This window comes from Neomonachus schauinslandi, chromosome 4, assembly GCF_002201575.2.
Source record: "Neomonachus schauinslandi chromosome 4, ASM220157v2, whole genome shotgun sequence".
NCBI lineage: Eukaryota > Metazoa > Chordata > Mammalia > Carnivora > Phocidae > Neomonachus > Neomonachus schauinslandi.
In genome coordinates, this window is record NC_058406.1 from 12246897 (window position 1) to 12272265 (window position 25369).

At 58.6% G+C, this 25369-nt stretch overlaps 1 protein-coding gene across 1 annotated transcript in view; it reads left to right on the forward strand.

The window, feature by feature from the left end:
- Nucleotides 1-25369, forward strand: part of ARHGEF10L (Rho guanine nucleotide exchange factor 10 like) — a 141227-nt gene that overhangs the window by 95980 nt on the left and 19878 nt on the right. Inside the window, exons 14-17 of the mRNA XM_044913815.1 lie at nt 4771-4857; nt 6068-6288; nt 6666-6820; nt 14448-14596. Coding sequence (XP_044769750.1) covers nt 4771-4857; nt 6068-6288; nt 6666-6820; nt 14448-14596 — 612 coding nt within the window. The remainder of the gene's footprint in view (nt 1-4770; nt 4858-6067; nt 6289-6665; nt 6821-14447; nt 14597-25369) is intronic.

A 25369-nucleotide genomic window follows, 5' to 3' on the forward strand; every position in this document is an offset into this window, starting at 1 on the left:
GTTCATTTGTCTGTTCTGCATATAATTTTTGAGCACCTACCATGTTGCCAGGCCCTGTGCGGGACACTGGGTGTATGGTGGTGACCAAACGTACAAGGTCCCCACACTCCTGCAGCTTTCAGTCTGGAGAGAGACAGCAATACCCCGGCAAACAAAAGGGAACGCAGAAGAGTGATTGTGTGTTATATTAGCTGGGATGGATACAGGGATGGGGCTCCATGGTTAGGGGGCCGAGAAGGCCTCTCGGAGGAGGTGGTGGACCTGAGTGGCAAGAAGGCTCCAACCCCTTGCGGGCCCAGGGGAGGAATATCCCAAACAGACGGCGCAACACAGAGTCAGGAGCAGTCTGGGAAGCTGCAGCTCGGTGAGCTGGGAGGAGAGGCTGGGGATCAGGTCTGATGTGGGTGCACTGGTCCACGTCAGCTTGCTGGGCTGGTCGCCATTGGGTTTCATTCTCAGGGCACCCCAAGGATGGCTCCATGCAGGGGACCAGCACCCTCTGATGTACATTTTGGAAAGATCATCTGGTCCTCCCGGCTGAGGTGTGAGCGAGTAAACTGTGGCCCCAGAGAGAGCAAGACTGGGGACTGAGAGACCGACACAGTGCTCTGTGCAGGGGTCCCGCTGAGCGGTGGCAGGACTTGGTGTGGGTGGAAGCAGGGCCAGGCTGGGGTGAGGCGAGCTGGGCACTCACCTAATCCTAAGCATCACGATGAGTGAAATTTTAATGCAATACTTACAACATCAAATCAGCAAAATTGTGGGCTTGGTTTGGCTGCTTTTTGGGGGGTAACAGGCTGCGATTAGGGTGGGGCAGGGCTGTGCAATGCAGGGTCCGTTTCTTTAAAATCTTATTGTTCATCGTGGATTTTTTTTTGCATTAATTTTTATTGCCAAATTTGTGTTATAATATTCCTTTGGATGTTGGGGTGTTTTGGCCCCACTCTACTTCTTCTCATCCCATTCCTAGAGCCTAGAGGAGGGGACAGGGGCAGGGGACACGGGAAGGCGTTCGGGGAGAGTGCCGGGGTAGAGCTGGCCACATTGATGAGAGTTCAGACAGGCGCTGAGAGGGCAGGAAGGACATACCCAGCTCTTGAACTTCTGCATCCGGACGTGGTGTCAGGGGGTGGTGGAATGTTCCCCGTGCCACAGCCTGATTTAGGGGGTGCGGTCAGGTTCCCAGCATGGCTCGGTGGCCAGCGACCAGGGTGGCAGCAACAACAGTGTGGTGGTGAGTGCTTTCAGGAGGCTCTGTTCTAGGCACTTCACCACCGGTAACTCTGGTCCTCCCCACTGCCCTCAGACCCTCAGAGGTGGGGCTTGCCCACACTCACTGGGGAAGGAGGGTCTTCTTGAGTCGTTCTAGCAGGGGAGGCCAGATGCTGTTCATTTCTGTAGGGCTCAGGGAAGCCGGCCTTTGTTGGCCTTCAGACCTCATTTATTAATGGGGAGGCCTGCTGAGTCCTGTGCGCTCCTTCCCAGCATGGGGTAGGGGGTTCCCAGGGAGTCCATGGAACTGGAATTTTTCAGGGTCCACCCTGGCTGTGGCTTGCCTGGCCCTAGGATATCCTTTGGAGAAGGCTGACCCCGGGGTGACTTCCGTCTCCCCCTGATGGCCTTAGTCCTTTCGAGAATATGGGACTCAGACCATGGCCTGACAGATCACTCCTGGGTGGTGAGGTCACAGACAAGCCGCTGCCTCCAGGGCGTCCCTGAAAGAAACCCACCTGACTGGGGAGCTGTCTTCCACCCCATACCTGGGGGCACACATCTGAGAAGCTCCTCATATGGAATTCTCAAGGCCTGGGGACGTAGCAGCCAGAAGCATCCTCAGCAACCTCCAGGTCCCCTGCCTGCCATCTCCCGAGGAGCCCCCTATGTGAGTGGCCTTCTGGGACAACGAGCCTGTGGAGCTCCTGAGGGACCTACTAGAGCCTGCATGTTCCCATTTGCTGGGTCCCAAGACACCACTTCCACTCCTCTTGCACCTGCCGCCCACCCCAGTCCGGGCAGATGTGCCCCATCAGCTGTGCGGGCAGCCCAGATGACCGCGGGCCTCGGAGTGCCCAGGTCTTGTCCAACCACCCTGGGAACAGATGTGAGCGTTTCCGCTGCTGTGTGGGCCTGCCTCCTGGCCCGCGGCCTCTCCCCAGGCCCTGTCCCAGGGGCCCCAGACTCGGGCTCTGCGGCTGGCCTAATGGGAGCCCGTGACTAAGTGTGCCCTCCGGGAAAGGCTCGCTGGCCCCAGCCCCCTCCCAGTGTAGACGAGGTCAGTGCTATTGTACTATTAGCCGGAGGAGGGTGTGCGGGGGTGCTCTCCCTCAAAGGAGCAGGGGTGTGGGGGCCATAGGAGGGAGCGTTGCTCTTCTCTGTGCTGATGGGTGGCCGGCGCCCAGGCTGGGCCACACCGAGGCCTTCCTCAAGAGGACAGCATCGGGGCGCACCCATCCCTGGACTGGAGCTCCAGCTCTGCACATGCCAGCCGTGTGACACTGGGAATCTGCTTTAGCACACGGTGTGATTCACGCCAGACCCTGGCTAGCCTGATGTGTGGCGTGCACGCAGAGTTCGAGATGGAAACAAAGATTGGAGGGCATTTTGGCCCCCAGAAAGACGCGAGTGTCTGTTCCGAAGGATTTCCAAGCTGACTGTCACCCCAGCAGCACCCCTGGTGGCACCCATCCGGGCTGGAGGCTGTCCCTGGAGTGGTGGCAGGAGGGCAAGGGGACGGCTCAGTGCAAAAGTGTCCCCCCGCCGTGAGCCGCGGTCCAGCCTGGGGGCCTGCCTGGGGACACGGGCTTGGGAAAGGGGGCCAGGGTGCTCTACGATGTAGCGCCTCAGGGGGCCGGGGGCTGCAGTCCAGACCTGCAGAGGGTCTGCTCCAGGCTCGCTTAGGCCTCAGCATGCTGGCCGAGTGCCTCTGTCCTGGCCCTCCTTAGCCAGAGCTGCTTGCTATTTGTGGGGTCCCCTTCCTCCTAGCTCTGCCCCAGCCCACCTCTCCTGGCGTGGCGCTGCCGACAAGACAAGGTGGCGCACATAGAGGGCCAGCAGCACGTCCCACACGAAGTGCCCAGCCCCGTGCCAAGTGCGTTATGTCTGCCTCTCCAGTCCCCGCGACCATCCTGGCGAGGCTTCAGGGTCTCCATGACCATGAGGAACTGGCTTGTGGGGTCACCGGCTGGTAGCAGCTGAGCTGGGACTGGAGCCCGGGCTGGCCGCACCCACAGCCTGTCTCCATCCTCCAGCCCCGAGCCGCTGTCCTCTTCTCTGCCCAGGGCACCTTGATTTGGGAGAGTCAGTTTCCTGGCACAGATGGGACTTCTGGGTCCAAGGAGCCATTTCAGTTTTTGCCATCACTTTGGCCCTGGGCTCTGTGGGCGCAGCTGACATCCGGGCCCCCTGGAGTTGCCATGGAAACATCAGGTCCCTGGCAGGAGGGGCTGGGCAGCCTCAGCTGCATGTGGCCCACCATGAAGCAAAATGACTAGGAGCGGGGGCCTGAGGGTGCTCGGGGGTGCGGGGGTCAGGGCGAGGGGAGCCTCCTGCTCTGGGTGCCTGGACCTGTGCTCCCAGCCTCGTAGAAGTGGGAGCCGGGAACGCGGAGGCCTGCAGTGGGGCAGCTTGGCCTCTGGGTAGAATTTAACTAGAGTAGGAAGGGCACTGGACCGGGAGTTGAACTCAGAATTCCAGCCCTGACTCTGCTGCCAACCTGCTGTGTGACCTTGAGCCAGTCATGTCCCCCGCCTCCCCTCCCCATGCCCTGAACTTCAAATTTGCCAGCTCCTCAGTGCGGGGACTGGATGAGGTGACCTCTCTGGGCTTCTTCACCTTCAGCCACTGGACACTTTGTTAGAACATCCGCAAGGCTGGGGCCAGCCAGGGCCGCAGCGCCAGCAGAGGGCAGCACCTGCCCGGCAAAGTCCAGGGGCGGCTGCATTCCTCCCTGGGGCACCTCCAGCTGTCCCCTCTCGGCCTCCTTCCCCTTCCTGCTGGCCAGGGGTTCCAGCAGGGTCTGTGACAGGGCCAGGCCACCTCCTCGCACTGCTGTCCTGGCCTGAGACAGACTGGCGGGGTCTAGCTCAGAGAACAGGCCCCAGAGAGCCATCTGGCCTGGGGTTTGGGGCAGCAGATGCAGGAGGAGCAAGCAGCCAGTAGCTCTTGACGACAGCCGGTCACAGATGGAGCCCCTGGCCCCCGCAGGCAGCCTGCACAAGCCCCTCAGCCCTCTGGTGCTGGCGGGCTTGTCTGCAGAATGGTTGTGTTGTTGAGGAGGGTGGAACCAGATGTCCAGCACCCCTTCCTTCCTCCACCGTGCTTCTCTGCAGGGAAACCTAGGAGGGAGGCTGGCGCAGGCTGGGCCTTGTCATCTTCCTGTGGCCTAGGGCAATCATGTGTCCACTGTGGGCCTCGTTTCCCCATCTGTAAAGTAAGGCGGGGTGCGTGTTAGTGGTTTTCATCAAATCTTATCCAGATGTTGCTTAGTTTGAAAAATCGGTGGCTGGCCCAGGGTATCATTCAGGCGCCTCCTAGCCAGAAGGGTCTAGGAGAGCGCTGGTTAAATGTGAGTGCATAGGTATTGCCTGGACATCCTGTGAACCCTGTTGCTTGCCGGTCCCCAGGGATTCTCACTGGGGACCTGCGTGGGGCCAAGAAATCTGTAGGTTTAACAACCCCCACAGGTAGTGCAGACAGAGGTCCTGTTGCCGAACGTTGGCATCTCTGACACCTTGATGCTTAGCCCCATGTGTGCCTTCTGTGTCTCCACAGCTTGGGGCCCTGGTCCACAGTCCTGTCAGCTGTCCCCTGCTGGGCTTCTCAGCGGTCAGCACGTCCCTTCCACAGGGCTACCTTTGGGTAAGTCACTCCTGAGCTCAGCCAGGGATTCTGGCCTCAGGACAGAAGCATGGAGGATGGCCCCGGGAAGGGGGTGCTGCCTGCCTGCTGGCCCCCATTATGTGCACCTTCACCCAGGAAGGTCTTCCTGGGAACCTCTGTGCCAGGCTTTGTGCTTAGAGTTGGCAGACGCAGCTTCACCAGGGACAACAGAAAACCAGGGACAAAGAAGCGAGCATGACTCTTGCAAATGGTCATGTGCCGTGAAGGAAATGAGTGAAGCTGTGCAGAGTATCTGGGTGGCAGGGTCTTTACCCAGAGGGTCAGGAAGCAGGGCTGGTTATTGCCCAGCTCTTGTGCCTGCCTTTTTTCCCCTGGGATTCCTGGCAGAGCCTCTCTCCATTCAGATAGGCACCCTTATGTTCTTTGTGGTACACACTATGTTCTCCCAGAGACTTCCTGAGGTCCCACCTCACCCCCCCTCTGGCCACCTTCTAGCTCCGGCTTATTCTTGTCTCCAGGCATGCAGGCAGGAAAACTCTGGCTCACCCTTCAGAGTCCATCCCAAATATCCTCTCCGAGGGTGATTTGTTCCTCACTGTTTCCCCGTATCTAGCGTGTGGTATATCCATCCATGATTGATCCATTTATCCATTCACTTATCCATATAATCATCCATCCATCCATCCATCCATCCATTCACTTATCCATATAATCATTCATCCACCCATCCATCTGACCACTCATCCATATAATCATCCATCCATCTGTTCATCTATCTACCCATTCTTCTATCCCTTCCATCCATCCATTTATCCATCTGTTCATCTATTCAGCAAGTATATATTAAGTGCTTATCATTGGCTAAACATAGAGGTAGAACGGTAGAAAAGACAGAGAAGGACATTGTAAAGGGACAGATGTATGTTCACTATTGTTGGTTGAAATTTACTCTAAAGTTGGGGAGATAGAGAGCTGACTGGGTATCTGGTCTACCTTAGCTCCTTACCTGCGTTCCTTTGGGCCCTGAATCTAACTTGTTGCCATGGCAGCTGGGGAAGAGTGACCTTCAGGGACAGCGGGATATGTGGGGGCAGGAAAGGGGGTGCTCCTCCTGATGCCCAACCTCAGTACGAGTAGAAGTTTGGGACAGGTCACCGGAAGGCAGGCGCCGAGCTCTGTCCCCACCCTCGTGGTTGTGCCTGATGGCCTCTCTGGGTCTCTGCTGCAGGTCGGGGGCGGGCAGGAAGGTGCAGGGGGCCAGGTTGAGATCTTCTCCTTGAACCGGCCCTCGCCCCGCACGGTCAAGTCCTTCCCGTTGGCGGCCCCTGTGCTCTGCATGGAGTACATTCCCGAGCCAGAGGAGGGGGAGAGTGGAGACGAGAGCCATGTGACCACTAACCCCTCAGCTGCAGTGCATCCGACCATCTGCCTTGGGCTCCAGGATGGCAGGTGAGGGGCCTGGGGAGGAGGCGCACGTTGGTGATTCATTTCTTTTTGTGGCTGTGAGGCTGGCATCATTGCCCCATTTTGGGGGGAAACGGAGGGGTAGCAGCCTGGGGTCAGTCAGCGGGACGGCGACATGTCTGGGTTCCCACTTGGGTCTGTGTGGTGCTGAAGACAGTCTTCTTAGCATCTTTACCAGCCCCCTCCAGTTCTCCCTGGGGCAGGGGTGGGGGGGAGGGCGCCATCCTCAAAAGACCCGGGCAAGTCCAGGCTCCGGAAGGGCGGAACAAAGGCCTCTTGACAGGGGAGGGAGGCCTCTCCTGAGGAGGGCCCTTGGGCAGTGGGGGTGGGGGCTCTGTGAGTCACTCGGGTCTCCCCCACAGCATCCTGGTTTACGGCAGCGTGGACACGGGTACCCAGTGCCTGGCCGCCTGCAGGAGCCCCGGCCCACAGCCTGTGCTCTGCGTGAGCCACAGCACCTTCCACCTGCTTGCCGGTCTGCAGGACGGGACCCTCGCCGCCTACCCCCGGACCAGTGGTGAGGATGCTGGGGGTGGGGGGCGGCGGCCCTGGGCACTGCCTGGGAGCTCATCCCGTACCGGAGTGGTGCTGGGAGGCAGGCCAAGGAGGCAGCTCAGAGACAAATCAGGGAATCTGGGGTAGTTGGAGATCCCTGATCCCCACTGGGGTCCCCGCAGAATGGGGTGCTCACTGCTATGCAGGCAGCTCACCCCATTGGCAGGAGACTCTACAAGAGTAGGGACTCTGGGGTCACGAGGACTCTGGGGTCCGGGGTCACTTCACTGCCCTTTCGATGGCTGTGTCCACTGGTGAGCGGTTGCTTTGTGCCTGGGTCATCCCAGGGCTCATGGGTCCCCATGGGTTAAACCACCTAGCGAAGGCAAAGCCTGGGGCCTGGCAGAGTGAGTGCTTAATGGCGTTAGGCATTTGAACCTGGGATGTTATGGAGCCACGAGCCACGGACGGTGCAGAGCGTGATGTCTGGAGGGCAAGGCTGGTGGGGTCGGAGCTGCTGTGCGCCAGGAACATTCAGGTGCTTAATGTGTGCACGTTTTCTGAGTTCTCACCACAACCTGCGGGAATTGCTGAAGCTGAGCCCCTGGGAGGGGACATGGCCTGTGCACAGCCACACACAGGGCCGTGGTCCCGGTCCCCTTGTGGCTTATTCAGCTCCCAGTTCCAAGATGTGTGCTGGGGGGAGGGCAGCCGCCCCCAGTGCACCCAGAGAGGGCTGAGGAGTCTGAGGCTCGGCATCCCGCAGGCCCCTCCCTCTCCTCCCCCTTCTCCCCTCCATCCCCCCTCCCTCCTCCTCCCTTCCCATCCCCCTCCCTCTCCTTCCCTCCCCTCCCTCTCCTCCCCTCCCTCCCCCTCCCTCCCCCTCCCTTCTCTCTCCCTCCCTCCCTCCCAAGAGCCTCTAATTGCTGCGTCATCACTGCCTGTTGCAGGGTTATAAATGGATATTTGTACTGAGCTATTTTTTTGCCACTTGGCACTGTGTTGGTATTTTTAATTAGCTTTTGATAAGGCATTTATAGTTTTTAATTAAAGGGGGAAGAGGGAGGGAAAAAAATCCCTCTTACTGACAGACATTGCATGCGTGTAAATGTAAATATGGGCTCCGATTTTTGGAGGTTTAGACATGGGTTTCAAAGGGACCCCCCCCACCCTCTGGCTCCCACTGAATTCTGTGAGCCCTGCCTTGCCCCGTTCTGGCCCCCTGTTCCCCACTCTGGGCTGCCCTGCGCCCTTTGTCCCTTGGTTCCTGACTTATCAATTTGGGCACCGGGGTGTGAGGGGGTGAGGGGGTGTATCAGATGGCTGGGGCCACCATAACAAAATGCCACCAACTGAGGTTTTTTAAAGATTTTATTTATTTATTTGTCTGAGGAAGAGAGAGTGAGCACAAGCGGGCGGAGCAGCAGGTAGAGGGAGAAGCCGACTCCCCTCTGAGCAGGGAGCCCGACGTGGGTGTCGATCCCAGCATCCTGGGATCATGACCTGAGCCGAAGGCAGGTGCTCAACTGACTGAGCCCCCAAGCACCTCCACCAACTGAGTTTAAATAACATAAATGTGTTGTCTCACATTCTGGAGGCCAGAAGTCCAAGATCAAGGTGTTGGCAGGGGGCCATGAGGGAAGGATCTGTTCCATGTTCCAGACTTATCTCCCAGTTTTTGGGCTTCCTTGGCTTATGGCAGCAGACCCCAGTCCTCACGTGGCCGTCTCCCTGTGCCCTATTGGACTAGGGGCCCACCCTACTCCAGGATGACTCATCTTAACTAATTAAATCTGCAATAACCCTCCTTCCAAATAAGGCCGCATTCTGAGGTATTGGGGTTGAGGACTTGAACCTGTGAATTTTGCAGGGTCATCACTCAACCCATAATAGGGGGTTTGGCGTCTAATCATTGGCTTTCAGCCCAGGATTGGAGCCTGATACTTTGTCAGAACCGGAAGGGCCACTGGGGACCCCTGGACTCCACACCCTCATTTCCCAGGTGGGAAGGGACTTCCCAAAGTCCCATGAGTGAGCCGAGACCCGAACCCAAGTGTCCTCTTTCCAGGGCTAGGACCCTCTCCAGACGTAAGGGGATTTGGCTTCTCTGGGCAGAGCTGGAGGTCATCTGGCCAGGAAGAGAAGGTTGAGGAGCTCTACCAGCTTTCCTGCCTTGCAAACGTTTGTCTACCAAGTATTTACTGAGCACCTACCATGTGCGTGCCATAGAGATGTGATCCTGCCCTCGGTTTATAGTCTGTAGTGGGAGACAGAGTCAAGTGGACAAGCAGGGAGCTTATGATTATACATCATGCTGAGGGTTCTAAGGGGGGAACAGGGAGGCACGTGAGAGCCTGACCCCCTGGGCATGGGGTGGGCTGGTCGGCAAAGGTCTCTCGAAGGCACAGGATCCTAAAGCTGAGACCTGAAGCAGCAGAGGCGCCAGGCAAGTGAACAGTTGGGGGAATGGTGTTCTCGCAAAATTCACAGGTTCAAGTCCTCATCCCCAATACCTCAGAATGCGGCCTTATTTGGAAGGAGGGTTATTGCAGATTTAATTAGTTAAGATGAGTCATCCTGGAGTAGGGTGGGCCCCTAGTCCAATAGGGCACAGGGAGACGGCCACGTGAGGACTGGGGTCTGTTGCCACAAGCCAAGGAAGCCCCAAACTGGGAGATAAGTCTGTAACATGGAACAGATCCTTCCCTCATAGCATGTGCGAGGCCTGGAGGCGGGAGAGGGGTTGGTCTGGTGGGGAACCCAGAGAGGAGGCCATTGTGCAGCCAGAGGGGGCCGTGGCAGGAGGTAAACTCTGGGAGCGCACGGCTAGATGGTGTGGGCCTTGGGTTTATCTCCTTTGATGGGAAGTAGAGGGAAGTGTTGGAAGTGGCTGGTTACTATGCCCTCTGGCTGGTGGACAGGAGAGGAGGCAGGGAGGCTGGCCGGGAGGTTGTCACAGCCAGCGGGGCAGGTGAGTCTGGGGTCACTCTTTCTCTCCGGAGCCCACCCTCTGGGGCTTCAGTTTGGCTTTGGCCCGGGAGGCCTCTGGGAGAGGCCTTGCCTCGCCTGGTCCCCCTTCCTCCTTCCGTGGTGTCCTCCGGTGGTGGCCTGGGCAGGAAGGGGGGGCCTCTCAGGACCTGCCGCACAGTGTGGGGCTGGGGGGACTCCATGTGGCTGGGTCTGGGACCGTCTTCCTGGCACATGACCTAGCTGCGTGGCCCACTCCAGACTCACTAAGGCCTCAGAAACCACTCCCCTACCTATGCCCCATGCCAGCCTCAGAGCTCCTGGGCCACCCTTCCCAGCCCTGTGCTGGGGGAACCCCCTCTGGTGCTCCTGGTGGCCTGGAGAATCTGGGAATTGTGAATATTTCACTTGAGAACACTTGGGTTTGGGTCCCGGCTCACTCATGGGACTTTGGGAAGTCCCTTCCCACCTGGAAAATGAGGGTGTGGAGTCCAGGGGTCCCCAGTGGCCCTTGTGATTCTGACAAAGTACCAGGTTAGACCCCAAAGCCGCTATTATGGGTCGAGTGATGTCCCCTCAAAATTCACAGGTTCAAGTCCTCATCCCTGATACCTCAGAATGTGACCTTATTTGGAAGTAGGGTTGTTGTGGATGTAATTAGTAAGATGAGATCATAATAGAGTAGGGTGGGCCCCTAATTCAGTGCAATGGATGTCTTTATAAAAAGGGAAATTTGGGCACAGACCCTTACCTGGGCTCAGAGCCAGTACTGGATGAAGGATTAGTCAGTGTTTGTAGTCATAGGTTTACTGTCCTGCCTGAGTTTGGCTGAGACCAAGATCCAGTAAAAATGGCATTCCTGCTTTGACTCATGGCAGAAGGGAAGGACCAGAAATATTAAGATGTGCAGAGCCAACCTGGGAACTTGCCCAAGTCCCGGGGAACTGCTGTGGAGCCAGCAGCTGAGAGGTGACAGGACTTCAAGGCCACCAGGCCACACGGAGTCCCGTCACATCAGAGCTGGAAGGGCCTTGGAGTCCAAGGCCAAGAGCCGTGTGGCCATGGCAGTCAGCCTGCTGCCCCCGGGAGCCTCTGCTTACCTGCATTCCTTCATTCATTTGTTCATCCTTTCACTAACTCAACAACTGAACATTGCGTATTCAGTGCCCATGAAGTGGGAGCACTGAGCAGGACGCCAGGACCCAGAGATGAGCCAGGCGGCTACCTGTCCCCTCCTGGGACCCTCTGCCGCCCCATCTCTCAGCAGGCATGGGAGCATGACCAGGCCCGGGTGGGGGCAGGGGAACGTCCCTGGTTAGATGCTGGGGATGAGGGCCAGGGTCACCCCCTCGAGGAGGCAGATGATGGAATGTGTAAGGGATGGACTAAGGAGCCAGGCTGCCCAGGATGGAGTCCCAGCTGTGAGCCATCGGGCCTGTTGCTCCAGCTCTCCTCACCTGTTTCCTCACCTGTGAAGCGGGTGTGAGGGCAGCCCCACCTCCCAGGGTGGTTGTGAGGGCCAGATGTGATGAGGCACACAGGTGCCCAGATGGAGCCCGGGAAGGAGAGGGACTCAGCGTCACCGTCATTCCTATCGTTACGACGGGCTTGGGCTGCCCTTGGGCCTGTCTCAGCCTCGAGGACTTCCACTCTGTGTGCTGCCTCCTGGCTCCAGCGGTGTGCATCCCCGAGGGCCACCAGCTCGGGGAGGAGGAGCTCCCGCCTCCTCAAGGTGCCTTTGCTGAGTGAGATAGGGTCTTCATCTCCCTTTGTCTGGCGTGAGAGCCGGTGCTGGGCCCAGACGGATGGGCTGTCACACGGGGTGGGTGTGTGCGTGTGAGTGTGCGCGTGTGTGCCCGGACATGGGCTTGCTTACCCAGAGCCACTGCAGGGCAAGGCGGGGCGTGGGTCAGCCCTACCCAGAGCTCAGGGTGATTGCCTTTAAAATCCTAGGGTTGTGGCTCGTGAGGACTGGGAGGAACCTTGAGTTCTGGCCCCTCGCGGTGCAGCTGGGGAAGCTGAACCCCACCAAGGGGAAACCTGTTGGAGCTTTGTCCTCTAATCTGGGACACTTGTCCCTTGTCCTTTTTGATGTAAAAATATTGCTATTATTAAATTTTACCAGTTTATCATTCTGTCCTGGAGTCAAGATTTCTTGGGGGATATCTGGAGACACCAGCAGGGGGAGGAGAGGTCAGCGTGCATGTGACCCTCAGGGGTGTCAGACCCTAGCCCCTACCCCCGGCAGCCGCGACCATGCTCTGTGATGGAAAAATACAAGGTAGATAGTACAAGGGCTCTGGTGGTGAAAACTGCTATGCCCACGGGGCAGAGCCCTCACCTCCTTGTTTTCGGATGTGGTCCCAGCATCCGCAGCTGCTTCCTCGCTGGGAGAGGTCACAGCAACGCCCCTCTCCAGCCAGAGTGGCTCCAGCTCCGGCCACACACCCGCACTACTCACCTATGGCCACGGGGGGGGCGCCCGAGGCATTGCGTTTTGTGGTTCTGAGTCCTGGTGGGGGTCAGGGTCCCCAGTGGAGGCCTGGACGCCTTGTGGTCACTCACCGTCCTGGTCCCAGAGCCCTTTGGAAACTCCGGGAAGCTGAGAGGACAGCCGGGGTTGGGGAAGGAGGCTGGGGCCGGTCAGCACGGTTCAAATCCTGCTTGGCGGGCCGCCCCTTGGGTGGCTTTGTGCAGCTTAGCTCTCCGGGTCTCTGTTGTCACATCAGTCAGGTGGAGTCAACGCCTGGTCCCGCAGACGCTGCGTTGTGGTGAATGACACCAAACAGGAGCTAACGGGCCCCGGATACTTTCTGGCCCCATCACCTGGGCTGGTTATTTAAACTCTGCGTCTGTTTTCTCAGCGTACAACAGGGATAAGAATAGGATCCTCCACGTAGACTTGCTGGGAGTTAAGGACGGAATTCACGAAAACCGTGCCTGGCGTGCCGGGGCTCAGCGGCGCTAGCAACAGCCATCAGCCGCCCTGGCCGCGTGCCGGCCCCGTGCTCAGCGCCCCGATGTGTCCCCCGGCCCGTGGCCCTGGCCACATGTGGGCACACTCGTGCCATTGGACAGATGAGGCTCCGAGAGGCGCCGCCGCCGGTCCGAGGCCTGGCAGACGTTTGGGGGCTGCGGCCAGGATTCTGGCCCGTGTTCATGTTCACCCGACTCCCCGGCTCCTAGCCAAGCGGGGCATCTGGGCATATTAAGTAGGACGGAAGGGCGAGGGGAGAACCTCTTTCACAGGTGGGGAGGGTAGAGGAAGAGGGAAAGCCCGGGGGCAGGGGGGTGGTAGGGGATCTGGTCTGTCCTCCGAGGGCTCCTCCCCATACACCCCAAGCGGCGGCTTCTGCCACACTCCAGCTCGGGGGCCTGCTGCTCCCCGCTGTGCCCCCCCAACGGCTGGCTCATGGGGGGTCTGTGAGTGGGGTTCCTTTGGACTCCTTCCAGGGGCCTGGTGGGGAGCATGTGAGGGTTGCCGGGCACTGACAAGCCAGCAGCCGGCTCTGTCCCCCTCCCAGGCCCCAGCCACTGCTGCCTGTCTCTGGAGTATGCCCCCCGTTCCCTCTCAACCCCCCTTCTCACCTGGCATGCAGGCAGGACAGGGCGGCCACTGAGGTTCTGTGTGACATTGGGTGTGACCTCAGAGAAACGCCAGTCTTCATGGCACTGCTCACGTGCCAGGGAACATTCTGGGCACGTTCTTGGGTGGGCTGAGCATCCCAGGGTGGGCAGGGGAGAATTTTGTTCAGAGCCAGGCCAGGTCCCTTGGTGTGTTCTGTCTTCAGGGGTGGTAGACTGGGTGCCAATCGCCTCTCAGACTTCCTCTTCTGCCCCTGGAGGTGGCGGTGTCTCTGGAAGAAGAAGGTCATCAGAGATCTTGGTAAAGGTGACAGAGTGCCCCGGAGGCGGCGAGATCTCGGAGCTGGCGAGAGTCTGCGAGAAACATCTAGTCACAATCCTCAGAGACAGTCTGGGTGGTTTCCCCATTTTACAGATAGGGAGACTGAGGCCTTGAGAAGGGGGAGAGATGTGCTCAAAGTCCTGATTGAGTTTTTAGCAGAACGGGGGCCAGCTCGGGGCACTTCCCACCATGTTGAGCTGCCTTGGCAGGGCCGTGCGAATGCCACATCTCCTGGGAAGTCTCTCTGGATTGCCCCTGGGCAGAGTTTTCCATCTGTCTCAGCACTCCTCGAGCCCCCTGTGCTTACCTGCTCATCTCTGCTTGGCACCTTGTGTGGGGGCTGCTGACAACCCCCTGTTCTCTCCGGCCAGCTGGGTTTTCTTGGAGGTCAGGGTCTGTATCAGACTCATTCCTGTCCTCCCAGTACCCAGCACCCGGCCTGGCCCGGGGTTGGTGCTTACTAAGTGTGTGTGTGTGTGTGTGGGGGGAACCCACACGGGAAAGAGATAGGGGGATAGAGGAGGGAAGGAGAGTGAATTGGGGGGTACAGCCCCCAGAGGGGGTGGAGCATAATGGAGGCAGATAGGAACGGCCCCGCCCCTTTGGAGGAGGGAGAAGGGCCAGAGAGAGGGGCGTGAGGGTGTTGTGGGGCCCGGCTGGGCCCACTGCTGAGGGTTCCCGACAGTTCCCAAGGCTTGAGGAGCCCTGGGCCCCTGACCTATGTGCCATTCCCTCCCTACCTCCCTCCTGACCTGCTTCTTTCCTCTCCCTGCAGGAGGTGTCCCCTGGGACCTGGAGAGCCCTCCCGTGTGCCTGACTGTGGGGCCAGGACCCGTCCGCACCCTGCTGAGCCTGGAGGACACCTTGTGGGCCAGCTGTGGGCCTCGGGTCACTGTGGTGGATGCCACTAGCTTGCAGACTCAGGTACTGGCCCTACCTTGTGGCTCAAGGCTGTCGGCCTCTGGGCCATCTGCTGGGTGCATCCTTGTGGACCCTTCTCATGTCTGCCTGGCACCGTGCTCAGCCCCAGCTGTGTCTCAGGAATCTGTGAGAGTTTGTTGAGAAGCACAGTGGGCCGCCAATCACTGCTGGGCCCTGCCCTCTGCCCCAGCATGCACCCCCAGGGCTGCCTGGAGGGGAAGGGTCCCGACCACGGGGCTGAGCCGTGATCTGGCCCCTGGGCTGTGTCTCTTGCTGCCTGTGGAGCAGGAATTGGGAGCCCTGCCTCACACCGTACCCAGGACCCGGCTGTGCTGAGGGGAGGCCGGTGGACGCAGCTGTCCTGGAGGCTGGGCTCTATTTAATTTATTTTTTTAAAGATTTATTTATTTATTTGAGAAAGAGGGAGGGAGAGGGAATGAGAGCAGGCAGAGGGAGAGAGGGAAATCTTCAAGCAGACTTGCCACTGAGCATGGAGACCGACGCAGGGCTGGATCTCACAACCCTGAGATCATGACCTGAGCCGAAATCAAGAGTCGGACGCTTAACCGACTGAGCCGCCTGGGCGCCCCTGGGCTCCTTAAACTGTGGAGGTGGAGGCTGCAGCGTCCCCCTTGCCATGTTGTGGGCTGAGCACCTCCTGCGCCCTGGCTGCTGGGATGAGGGCCCAGTCCCCGGGCCATAGGCGTGGACTCAGGCATGGCTCCCCAGTGGTATTTCGGTGACGTTTGCCATCATTTGATTTGTTTGGATTGTCAGCTTGGAGTGGGGCCTTGGTAATCAGGCCCAGAGTAGAGGTTTGGGTATAGGCTCAGGGTTGGAACAGACAGGTGCCCCAGGTGAGCTTCTGTGGGGGGGCGATTGCCATTTGCCCACTGGCTCATCTCTATAAATGGGCTGTAAATTGGCTGCATAATAGCCAGGCAAGCACACTAAGGGAGTTCTGCCATTGTAAGATCACAGGTGTTGAGGGCTGGTTCAGGTGGGGAAACTGAGGCCCAGGGAGCTGTGGGCGTGTCCTGGGACCCTGGCTTGAGTCTCAGGGTCGTGGTGCTCACTTTCTGTTTTTGTTGGAACCTGAGGGGCAGTCTCTGGAGCTGTGTGCGCCCTGCTCTGCATCCCAGTGCTGCTCACCTGCTGGTGCCTGGTTAGGGCCCCATCTGTGAACCCTAGTTTCCCACTGGTGAAAGGGGGCTCAGTGTCCCTTCCCGGGGGTCCTCTCGCTCACTGAGATAATGCTTGGGAGCCACAGTCCTGGTCAGTGCCAAGTGCTGGGCACATTTGATTAGAGGCCCCCCCTGGTGCTAGGAAGGGAGGAGGAGGGATTACACCCCAGCCTGCCAGCTGGGGGTGGGGGGCAGTGCTCTGGGCAGAACCGGAGGGTTTAGGCTTTGAGTTCTCATCATCCTTTAGAGGAGAAGGGTGTTGGGGGTTGAAGGTGACTCCTGGGCCCCAGTCCCAGGCCGAGGGCTGGGAACATCCTGTTGAGGACCAGTGACCTCACTGGCCCCGCTGGGCCCGGCCAGGTGGGGGATCTGGGGAGGGGCCGGGGGGGCCTCAACAGGAAGGAGGCTACTGCCTCCCGCTCTGGTCTTCTTTCTCCTGGGGGGAAGCCAGAGTGGGGAAGGGAGCCCTGAACAGCTGTAGCCACAGACCCCCTTCCCAGCCCCTGGTTTGCTTTGGGGGGCTTGCCTGCTACCACCCCCGACCTGCCCCAAGGGCCTGTCACCTCCTCCACCTTCTGAGAAGAAGGAGAGCAGGGAGAGCTGGTTCCCCCAGGGCCTTTGGGGTCCCTGAAACTCAAGCCACTTGGTAGGAGGAAGGACGGGGCCCATCTGACTCCTTGGCCTACCCCCTGCAGCCCCTCCCCCAGTGTCCCTGCATTGTCCTTACGCCAGGCCTGGGTGCCCTGTTGGCTTTCTCCTGCTAGCACCCTGTGCAGGCTCCAACTCGTGTGGAGGAGAGCCGTGTGAGGGGCGCTCAGCCAGCAGCTGAGCACTGGGGCCCAGTTGAGGGCAGCTGGGGAAGCGGGGAGGGGTCCCAGTCCTGCACATGGCAGCCTCCAGACTGATGGGGGAGACACAGCCCTGCCCTTGGGGGCTTCCAGTCTGAAGAGGGAGACACAGCCTGCCCTTGGAGGCCTCCAGTCTGATGAGTGAGACCCAGCCTGCCCTTGGGGGGACTCTAATCTGAAGAGGGAGACACAGCCTGCCCTTGAGGGCCTCCAATCTGATGGGGGAGACCCAGCAATGCCTTTGGGGGGCTTCCAGTCTGATGGGAGAGACCCAGGCCTGCCCTTGGAGGGCCTCCAATCTGATGGCGAGATACCACCTGCCCTTCGGAGGTCTCCAGTCAAATGGGGGAGACAGACCTCTGCCCTTGGGGGCTTTCCAATCTGATGGAGAGACACGACCTCAAGAATAGGACCAGGAGAACTGTGTGGGAAAAGTGAGCCCAGAGACGTGAAGAAGCCAAGAGCAGAGACAGGATGGAAAGGAGCAAGCCCTCCTAGTGCCCTGTTGGCCAAAGGACGCTCTTAGCCCTGCCAACAGGGGCAATGGAGGGAGAGGGAGGAGGCAGCTGGGGACGCTGGGAGGCAGGCTGTGAACTAAGAGGTGTCTCTAAAGAAGACTCTTCTAAGGAGGGGTTCAGAGGACCCAGAAACCACGTGGGAGTCAGCGGCTGATGGTTGTTGGGGAGGAGGTGTGGGCCACAGGGCCTGAGCCCTGGTGAAAGCTGGGCCCCCCGGCCCCCGCCCAGGGCCCTGAGACTTTCTGGAGGGGCGGGTTGAGAGGCATCACCCAGGGCGGTGGCCCCCATCTCTGTCCTGGCCATGCCCCCCTTGGGTTCCCTGGGCACCCCACTCCCTTGGAGGTGTGTGGTTGGCTGGCTGGCTGCTTTAGATGGCCCTGGCTCTGTCCTGCCAAGCTGTGCACCCTTGGACAAGGCGCCCAGCCCTCCTGGGCCTCAGTGGCATCACCTGGAGAATGCGATGCTGATAGGACTCTGTAGAGGGTTGAATGAGAATACTTAGTGTGGAAGAGCTGTTCCACACAGGGCCCGGCAAATAGCAAGTGCTCAACGAACACTGGCTATCATTGTGATTATTTGCCTCAGTTAAGTCCTTATTGCCATATATAGGGCTTATTTGGAGATTCAAGCTCCCTTTGAGTTGGTGTTGCTGGTGGGTATGGGGTGTGCGTCCATGTCGCAGGTCTGCCATCCTGGCTTTGCCGGCAGGAAGGGGATCGTGAGACAAATGGACAAAGGGCAGGACAGGGATGGGGCTGGGCCCTGGCTCTCTTTCACCCGATTTTACCTCTTGCCAGCCGCAGTGCAGTCCTGCCCGGGGCCCCGAAGCTCAGCTCTGGCCCCACCCTCCCTGGGGCTGAGCAGCCACCAGGCTCCAGCTCGAGGCTGCAGTGATTTAAGATTAGTTGTGGACCAGCTGCTCTGAAGAAGGGGATCAATATGGCCTTTTACCCGCATTGCACACCATGGAGGGCATCAGGAGGGCGTTGGGTGCGGGGAGGCAGGACAGAGGAAGGGGTGGTGGGTCGGAGGGAGCATGTGACCCGTCTGCAGCCGGGGAAATTGAAAAGTTTGTGTGCTGCCTGGTGCGCGCAGCTCACCTTCAGTACACACGGCCCTTCGGCACAGTAACGAGGTGATCACCATGCATATTTAATGAAGCTGCACTCGGCCGCTGCTTGGGATAGAGAGGAAGCCTGCCCACCTCAGCGCCGGGGCTCTGGAAACAGCCCGGACTGGCTGCTGCCCAATGACGCCATCTGTGGGGCCCGGCTTGTGGCCGGCTGGGCCTGGGGGAGCAGGGCTGCCGTCCCAGGGCTCGGCACACTTCTCTGCAGAACGCTTTACTTCAGAGGAAGGGCACTGCTTATTAGCAGCGACGTGGCACATTCTCCCCCAGGCTGGAGAAAACCCTCGGTGGGGATTTGGGGTGCTCAGGACTAACTGCTCAGTGCTCCGAACCAGGGGGCCCGGGAGTGTGCCAGTGGCTGAAGGTGTGTGCCTGCTGGGGCTCTGGCCCAAATGTGGAGACATAAGGAGTTAATCTAGGGATTGTGTTAACTCCAAGGAGCTTTCCCTGATTTTTGCCACCCCCAGGAAAATGATACTAACCAACGTATATGGATCGGGTATGGGTTTTAAGTACTTTGCAGGAATTAACATGTTTAATCCTCAAATCACCCTATGAGATGAGCATTATTATTATTCCCACTTTATGGATGAGGAAACAGAGGTACAGAGAGGTTAAGTGACTTGCCCCAGGTCACACAGCTAGAAGGAGGCCGAGCTGGGATCTGAACATGGGCGTCTGACTCCTCAGTCTGCTCTTGATCTCTGTGTCAGCTGCTTGGGTAGGCAGAAGGCTGTGTCCTTTGGGCTGCATTTGTCCCCCACAGTTTCTGTCCTGTTAAATGTAACTGCTGGGAACTCTGATTTGTTTACGCACGTGCTTTTTTCACCAGCATGTCTTCCGGGCCAAGGATTGCTGCCTGTTCATTTTCCTTTCCCCGGTGTCCGGCTTACACAGCGGTGCTCTGAGTCCGTAGTCACGGTGTATGGACAGATGGGTGTCCTGATTCCCAGGCCCTCTGTGTGGGGTGCTGGAGGGATGGACGTGAGTAAGACCTGGTCTCAGCTCCTTGGGAGCTCAGAGGCCAGTGTGGGGAGCAGACCCGGGATGCTGAGTGTCAGCCCAGGGTGAGGAGACTGCGAGGGGGCAAGCCCAGGCCCAGTGGGAACCCAGGGGAGGCACGAGGGGTGCCAGATCCAGCTGGAGGAGGGACAGGAGCTGGTGAGGTTCCTGGAGGTCAGGACCCCTGAGCTGGACTGGGCAGGTGCGTGGCTGTGATGAGTGCAGGAAGAGAGGAGGCAGGGAAGATGCTCTGAGCAGAGAGTGCACCATGAGCTGGGTCAGAGTCAGCCCCGCCGAGCACAGATACGGTTTGGAGGGCTCCCTGGGGACAGGCCTCTCACTGCACCCCTGCCCCCCAGCAGCTGTCTCCATTTAGGTCCACTTGGCCCCTGGTGGCCACCCCTGACCTTGCTGAGCCTGCCCCCTGCGGAGCCAGCCCCCACAGTGTGTCTCTAGGTTTGACGCTTGCCCACCGACTGCTTGTTCGGCTCCTTGATCCCAGCGGAGCCGCCGCGAGACCTGTTAAATCATAATGTAGCTTGCTAGGGCTTGTGTCAACACCGCATCCTTGTGTTCATTATCTAGATTGGCACCTTCAAAGTCTAATCCAGTCATATGGAGTTCATTTTAACCGATCGCTGGAGGGGAAGCCGGCTGTGGGATGGTTGTTGCATCTTAATTAAAGAATAAACTTACTGGGGACAGGTCGCCTGGAAAGTGCCGGAACGCAGGGCAGGTTGTATCAGTGTTTGGGCCCAGGGCTTGGCTCCTGTCCTGCAGGGCTGTTGTGAGGGTTAATTGGGGCAGCCTCTCTCTCATGAGACCCCAGCTCTCCCACCGGCGGAGAAGAAGTCTGTCTGGACCACCTCCCCTCCTCCACACGCACCGGGTCACCCCCCTGGGACCGGCCGCCACAGCACCGTGCTCCTTAACAGCACTGGCCAAAGCTGCATGTTGACGTTTTGGGGACACTTACCGGATTAACGAGACCGGGGCTGTGTAGGGCAGGACCACGCCTGCTTGGCTCCCATTGCATGCCTGGTGCTGAGGCCAGGCTGATGTGTAGCAGGTTCTCAGTGCAGGGCTGTGATGGGTGTTTCCTTTAGGGCGATGGGCTCTGGCTGTGGTGGACAAGGAGGGGAGATTTGGACAGGGGTGTGCTGTTAACCTGCTTCAGAGCTCAGTGCTGAGCACATGAAGGGCGCTTCTCAGAGCGCGTGCTGTCGATAATCCCACCTGGCTCGGGCTCCCGCACATCCTGCGGTCGCCACGCCCTCAGCGCCTGGCCACTGGCCTCTGATACGGGCGCTGATGCTTTTGGTCCTCAGGCATGCCCAAAAAGAAACTTCTCTGGATTCCTGAACACCGACAGCCCCCAGATGTCCCCCTGCCCACCCCCACGTAGGGCCACCTTCCCCCCCCTTAATTTTCACGTTTAGTGCCCAAACTTAGTTTGCATGTATTAGCTGTTGTAAATCTATCATAACAGTGTGACGTGGCATGAATAATGCATCACTGGGCTGTATTAGTTTTCTGTCTCCTGTCTTATTTATGACACGAAATGGGTGGGAATTTGCAAAAGTGAAATCTAGGCGCAGGGCTTCCTGGGTAATGGTATGCAAATTGGCGTGAGGGCAGAAAGACTCACCCAGTCCTGGGGGTGCCCGAGCCCCAGTGTGTGGGCCACTGCAGGGAGGCATCTCTGTTCACAGTTTTGTTTTAATTTTCTTAAGTGTATGTGTCATTGCTGTTGTCATCCTATTGTTTTTTTAAAATGAAAAGTTGGCAGGTGAAACTCGAGACATTGATTTTCTAAAGGTTGTGGAGACTTCCCAGGAGGCTCAGACCGTGAGCATTTTCCAGCAGCAGGAAGAATTGAGGTTAGACTTTCAGAAGAACTTCCTTTCAGGAAGCTTGTGAAGGACAGGGGCTGGGGGTGGGTTTGGGGCTCCTGTGGGGCCCCCCCCTGGGGAGGGTATCGAGGGGCCACGCATGACTCAGGGCCAGCTCTGCTCCAGGGCTCTGGGGGTTGTGAGGAGGTATCTCCAGGGATGTCCTGTGGAGCTGGGGATGGCTGAGGGACAGGGCTCCAGGCCCCCTCTCTCCTCACCGGGAAGAGCTCAGAGCTTTCCTGTATCCCATATTTGGTCTCCCCCTGTCCTGGAAGATTTAGGTTGGTAGAGGATTTCATGGTGTAAAAACAAGTGGTTTGAAGCTGTCGGCTCAGGGAGCAGGTTCTGTGAAGCCGTGGAGAAGCCAAGTGAGGTGGTAGGGGGAAGGCAGATGGAAGAGGATATTATGGAGAGAACAGATGGGGGACTGGAGGTGAGGGAGGGGCAGACGACAGTGGCAGGTGGCAGTCCTCCGCCTCTGAGCCCCTGCCCCCCAGCGTCTCTGGCTGTCAGTCTGTCCTCCCATCCATGTAGCTCTCCCATGTCCCCCCACTCCTCTGCGGTCACTCTCCCCTCTGAGCCCTGCCGCAGGGGGGAGGGAGGACAGACACCAAAGGAGCAGCTTCCTAGCCCCCTAGGAGCTGGCAAAGACACACAGAGCCACGAATGGACCCCTGAAGGCCGGGCCCTGGGCTGGGCCTTCCTACGGTGGAGACTGGGAGTCTGAGGCCAGGACCAGACTCCAGGTGTCATCATAGATCGAGTGAGATCACACAGGGAGGGTCAGACCGTTACAGGATGATCATCTCACGCCTGGCAGCGAGACTGGGGGAGGGTCTGCTGGGCCGGAAGCTCTAAGGGGGCAGTCCTGCTGCCATGACTGAGTGGGCTCGCATGGTGGTCAGCGTGGGCTTGGGAGCTGGGCTGGCTGGCTTCGGCCCCTGGCTCCCTGCCACGTGCCTCCACTTCCCCACCTGTAAAACGGGGATAATTACAGAACCCACCCCAGGGCTAAGCAGCTGGATGCATGTGAAGCACACCGTGTCACAGCTGTTTTACAGGGACAGGACTTGGTCAGGATCACGTGGGACATCCGATGGTGGAGCCGGGATCTCCAGCTCCTTCTTCTCTAGTGCCTGGTCCCGAGGCCCGGGGTCCACCATGTCTGGCTCGATGGCCAGAGGCAAAGGGCCAGGCGTCGGCTCCCCCGGATACCTGGGGAGAGAAGGCAGTGGGGTGAGACAGTGGCCAGCACAAATCCTGACCCAGAGTAGGTGCCCTGGATGCAGGGGCCTTATCCTTGTGCGCGTGCTCTGCTGTGGGGCAGACACGCCTTCCACCGAGCCCGGGAGCCCAGGAGAGGAGTGACAGTGTGGCCAGACGGGAACCAGGCCTCCTGGAGCAGGTTCAGTGAGAATGGGTGTGTGGGAAGAGGCTCCTGAGCAGTGTGAGCAGACGCGTGGGGGTGAGGACAGCTTGTGTGTGTGAACAGGTGTGTGTGCACCTGTGTGTATGTGTGCAGGTGAGAGGCGGAAATTGGTCAGTTACATTCACATTGTTTAGTCCTTGACTGTAGCTTGAATCCCACTGACAGCATCCAGTTGGGCTCTGGGGATCTGGGTCAAGCCTGGAATCATTCCCCTATCCCCGTGGTGCCCCTGCCCCCTGCCCAGCTGTCTTGGGCGCAGATCCGTGCCTGGAACTGAGACGTGACCCTTCCGGGCGCCTCTCACACCCTCAGCAGGAGGGCGGCACAGCCTCCTCGGCCAAGCCTGCTCACCTCTACTGCTGTGGCCAAGGGGAGTCCAGAACAGTGGGGAGAGGTCATATGTGCTCAGTGACAAGCAGGTGTAGCGTAGGCATATTTAACTTTTGGGAGGCCAAGGGTGGCTTGCGGACTCTTTGGAGATATTGGCAAAAACGGCTGACCATCCTTCTAGAAAAATGTACCAGAGGTGCCAAATATTTCACAGTTAATTCCAAAACGGGTTGTTAAAAGTTTAGAGCAGGCTGTCAGTCTTGGGGCGGGCAGGGCCATCCATCTGTCTGTCCCTTTTCTGTTCCCGTGGTGGCCCTGAGCTGGAAGAGTCCAGCACCAGGTCAGGACTCTTGTAACCCACACTTTAGAGGCGAGTCAGCTGAGCCCCAGGGTGCTGACTGACTTGCTGGTGAGAGATGGAGTCACATCTAAAGCCCCTCCCCCCCGCCCGGCGAAATGCCCCGGAAGGACCCCTCTGCTTCTGGCACGTGATCCCGTGGTTGTGACCAGGTCGGACTCCAAAGGCAGTGTGTGGAGGCATTGGACGGAGCCCACACAAAGTGTCTTTTTGTGTGTGGCTCAGAGACCGGGTATGGGCTGTGGAGTCCCACCAGCTTGCCCAGGACTGGGTGTCCGGCTTCTGGTGCTGCCGCCGTGCCTCCCCCTGCAAACCGGGGTGGCTGGTCACCCTGAGCTGGCATCCTGGCGTTTCCCCCCCGTTTCCTGCACTGTGACTTTGTGAGGGTCGTTCAGCCTCTCTATTTGTTTCCTCAGCTGTGAAATGTTGATAAGAGTAAGATAGATAAAGGAAGGGAAGGGAGTTGTGCCGATTGCCTTTAAACCACAGACTGCACCTGCCCACCTGCCCAGAGCAGCCGCTCGGAGCGGGACCTCTGCGTCTCCACCCCCAGCCTGTCCTCCGGCTGGTGGAGTGAGCCCGCACCGTGGATGTCTCTTGAAGCCTGCCTGTTTGATGAGGATGGCGGCGGTGCCCTCATTCCAGGTGGCTGGGGCGTGACATGGAGGCAGGGCTGGCTGAAGGGCTGGCACGTGCTCCATGGGCGATCTCTGGACCAGGCAGCCCGCCCTGGTGACCGAGCAAGGAGCGGGACAGAGAGCCCCTGCATGCCCACGCTCTGTTGGGGTGCCCGGCAGGAGATGCCTGGGGGAGCATCCCGAGCTTGGAGTCCAGGGGTCAGGCCCATGCCCAGCTCTGCCCCTGCCCCATGGGACCACCTGGGCTCACGTTCCCCTTTCTAGGGTCGGCCCCTCTTCTCTCGTAAAGGTCTCTGCAAGGAGGAAATACTGTGGCGTGGGGAGGGCCTGGCACACAGTAGGTGCCCAGCAGGTCGGGGCCATGCCAGCCTTCTGCCATCTCTTTGGCAGCCCCCAGCCAGCCCCGAACGTCCCAGCGCTCTTTCCCAGCTCCTTGGCATCCTCTCAGCTCCAGTGACTTTGAGTGGTGAGCTGCTCACCCTGGGAATTTATAGAAACCGAGCACAGAAGCGTCACCTGGAGGCACATAAATATTGTACGATGGAGGTTGAGCTGCGTCAGCACAGTCTGGAGCAGCGTCACTCACCTGAACCATATGGTGCACGTGCCTGCAGCCGGGCGAGGGGGACAGGCCGTAGTGGGCCGGTGCAGCACCCCTGGTCTCTTCCCAGCTCCCCGACCAGCTCCTCACTGCAGGTGGCATGCACGGAGCACTCGCGGTGGCCAGCCCTGCCCGCGGAGCCTCCCGGGACTCCAGAGGGCAGGTTCTCCTCCTGGCCCCATTGACAGGTGAGAGAGGAGAGACCGTGACCTGGCCAGAGGTGAGCCAGGAGCTAGGCGTCAGACCCAGGCCCTTCCCTCTGGCTGCCGGCTTTTTTTTTTTTTTTAAATAACTTTGTCTCCCCCCCCCAACTTTTTATTTAGAGAAATTTCAAACTACAGTAAAGTTGAAAGAATAGTACAATAAACACACAAATATTCTTTACCTAGTTAACCAACTGTTAGCATTCTGCCGTAATCCCCCATATTATACATACACTCCCTTTGTTGGCTACGCCATTTAAAAGTCAGTTGCAGACATTATTACTCTTCATCCCTAAATAGGGAGGGGTGGCATGGCTATCCCACATAACTTCCACAGCATCATCCTACCCGGGAATTCAACATGGAATTGTATCTGTAGGTGCCTTTTTCCCAGTCATCCCCCAAATATCTTGTATAGCTTCTCTCCTGACCCCATGCAGGATCCAGCTGGGATTGAACATTGCATTTGGTTTTCATGTCTCTTTAGTCTCTTTTTAATCTAGAACAATACTTCTGCCTTTATTTTATTTTTTGTCTCCGTGATACTGGCTTTTTTTTTTTTTTGAGAAATCCAAGCCACGGTCTCATAAAAATTTCACAACCAGGAATTGGCTGGTGTTTTCTCGGATGGGCTTTGAGTGTGT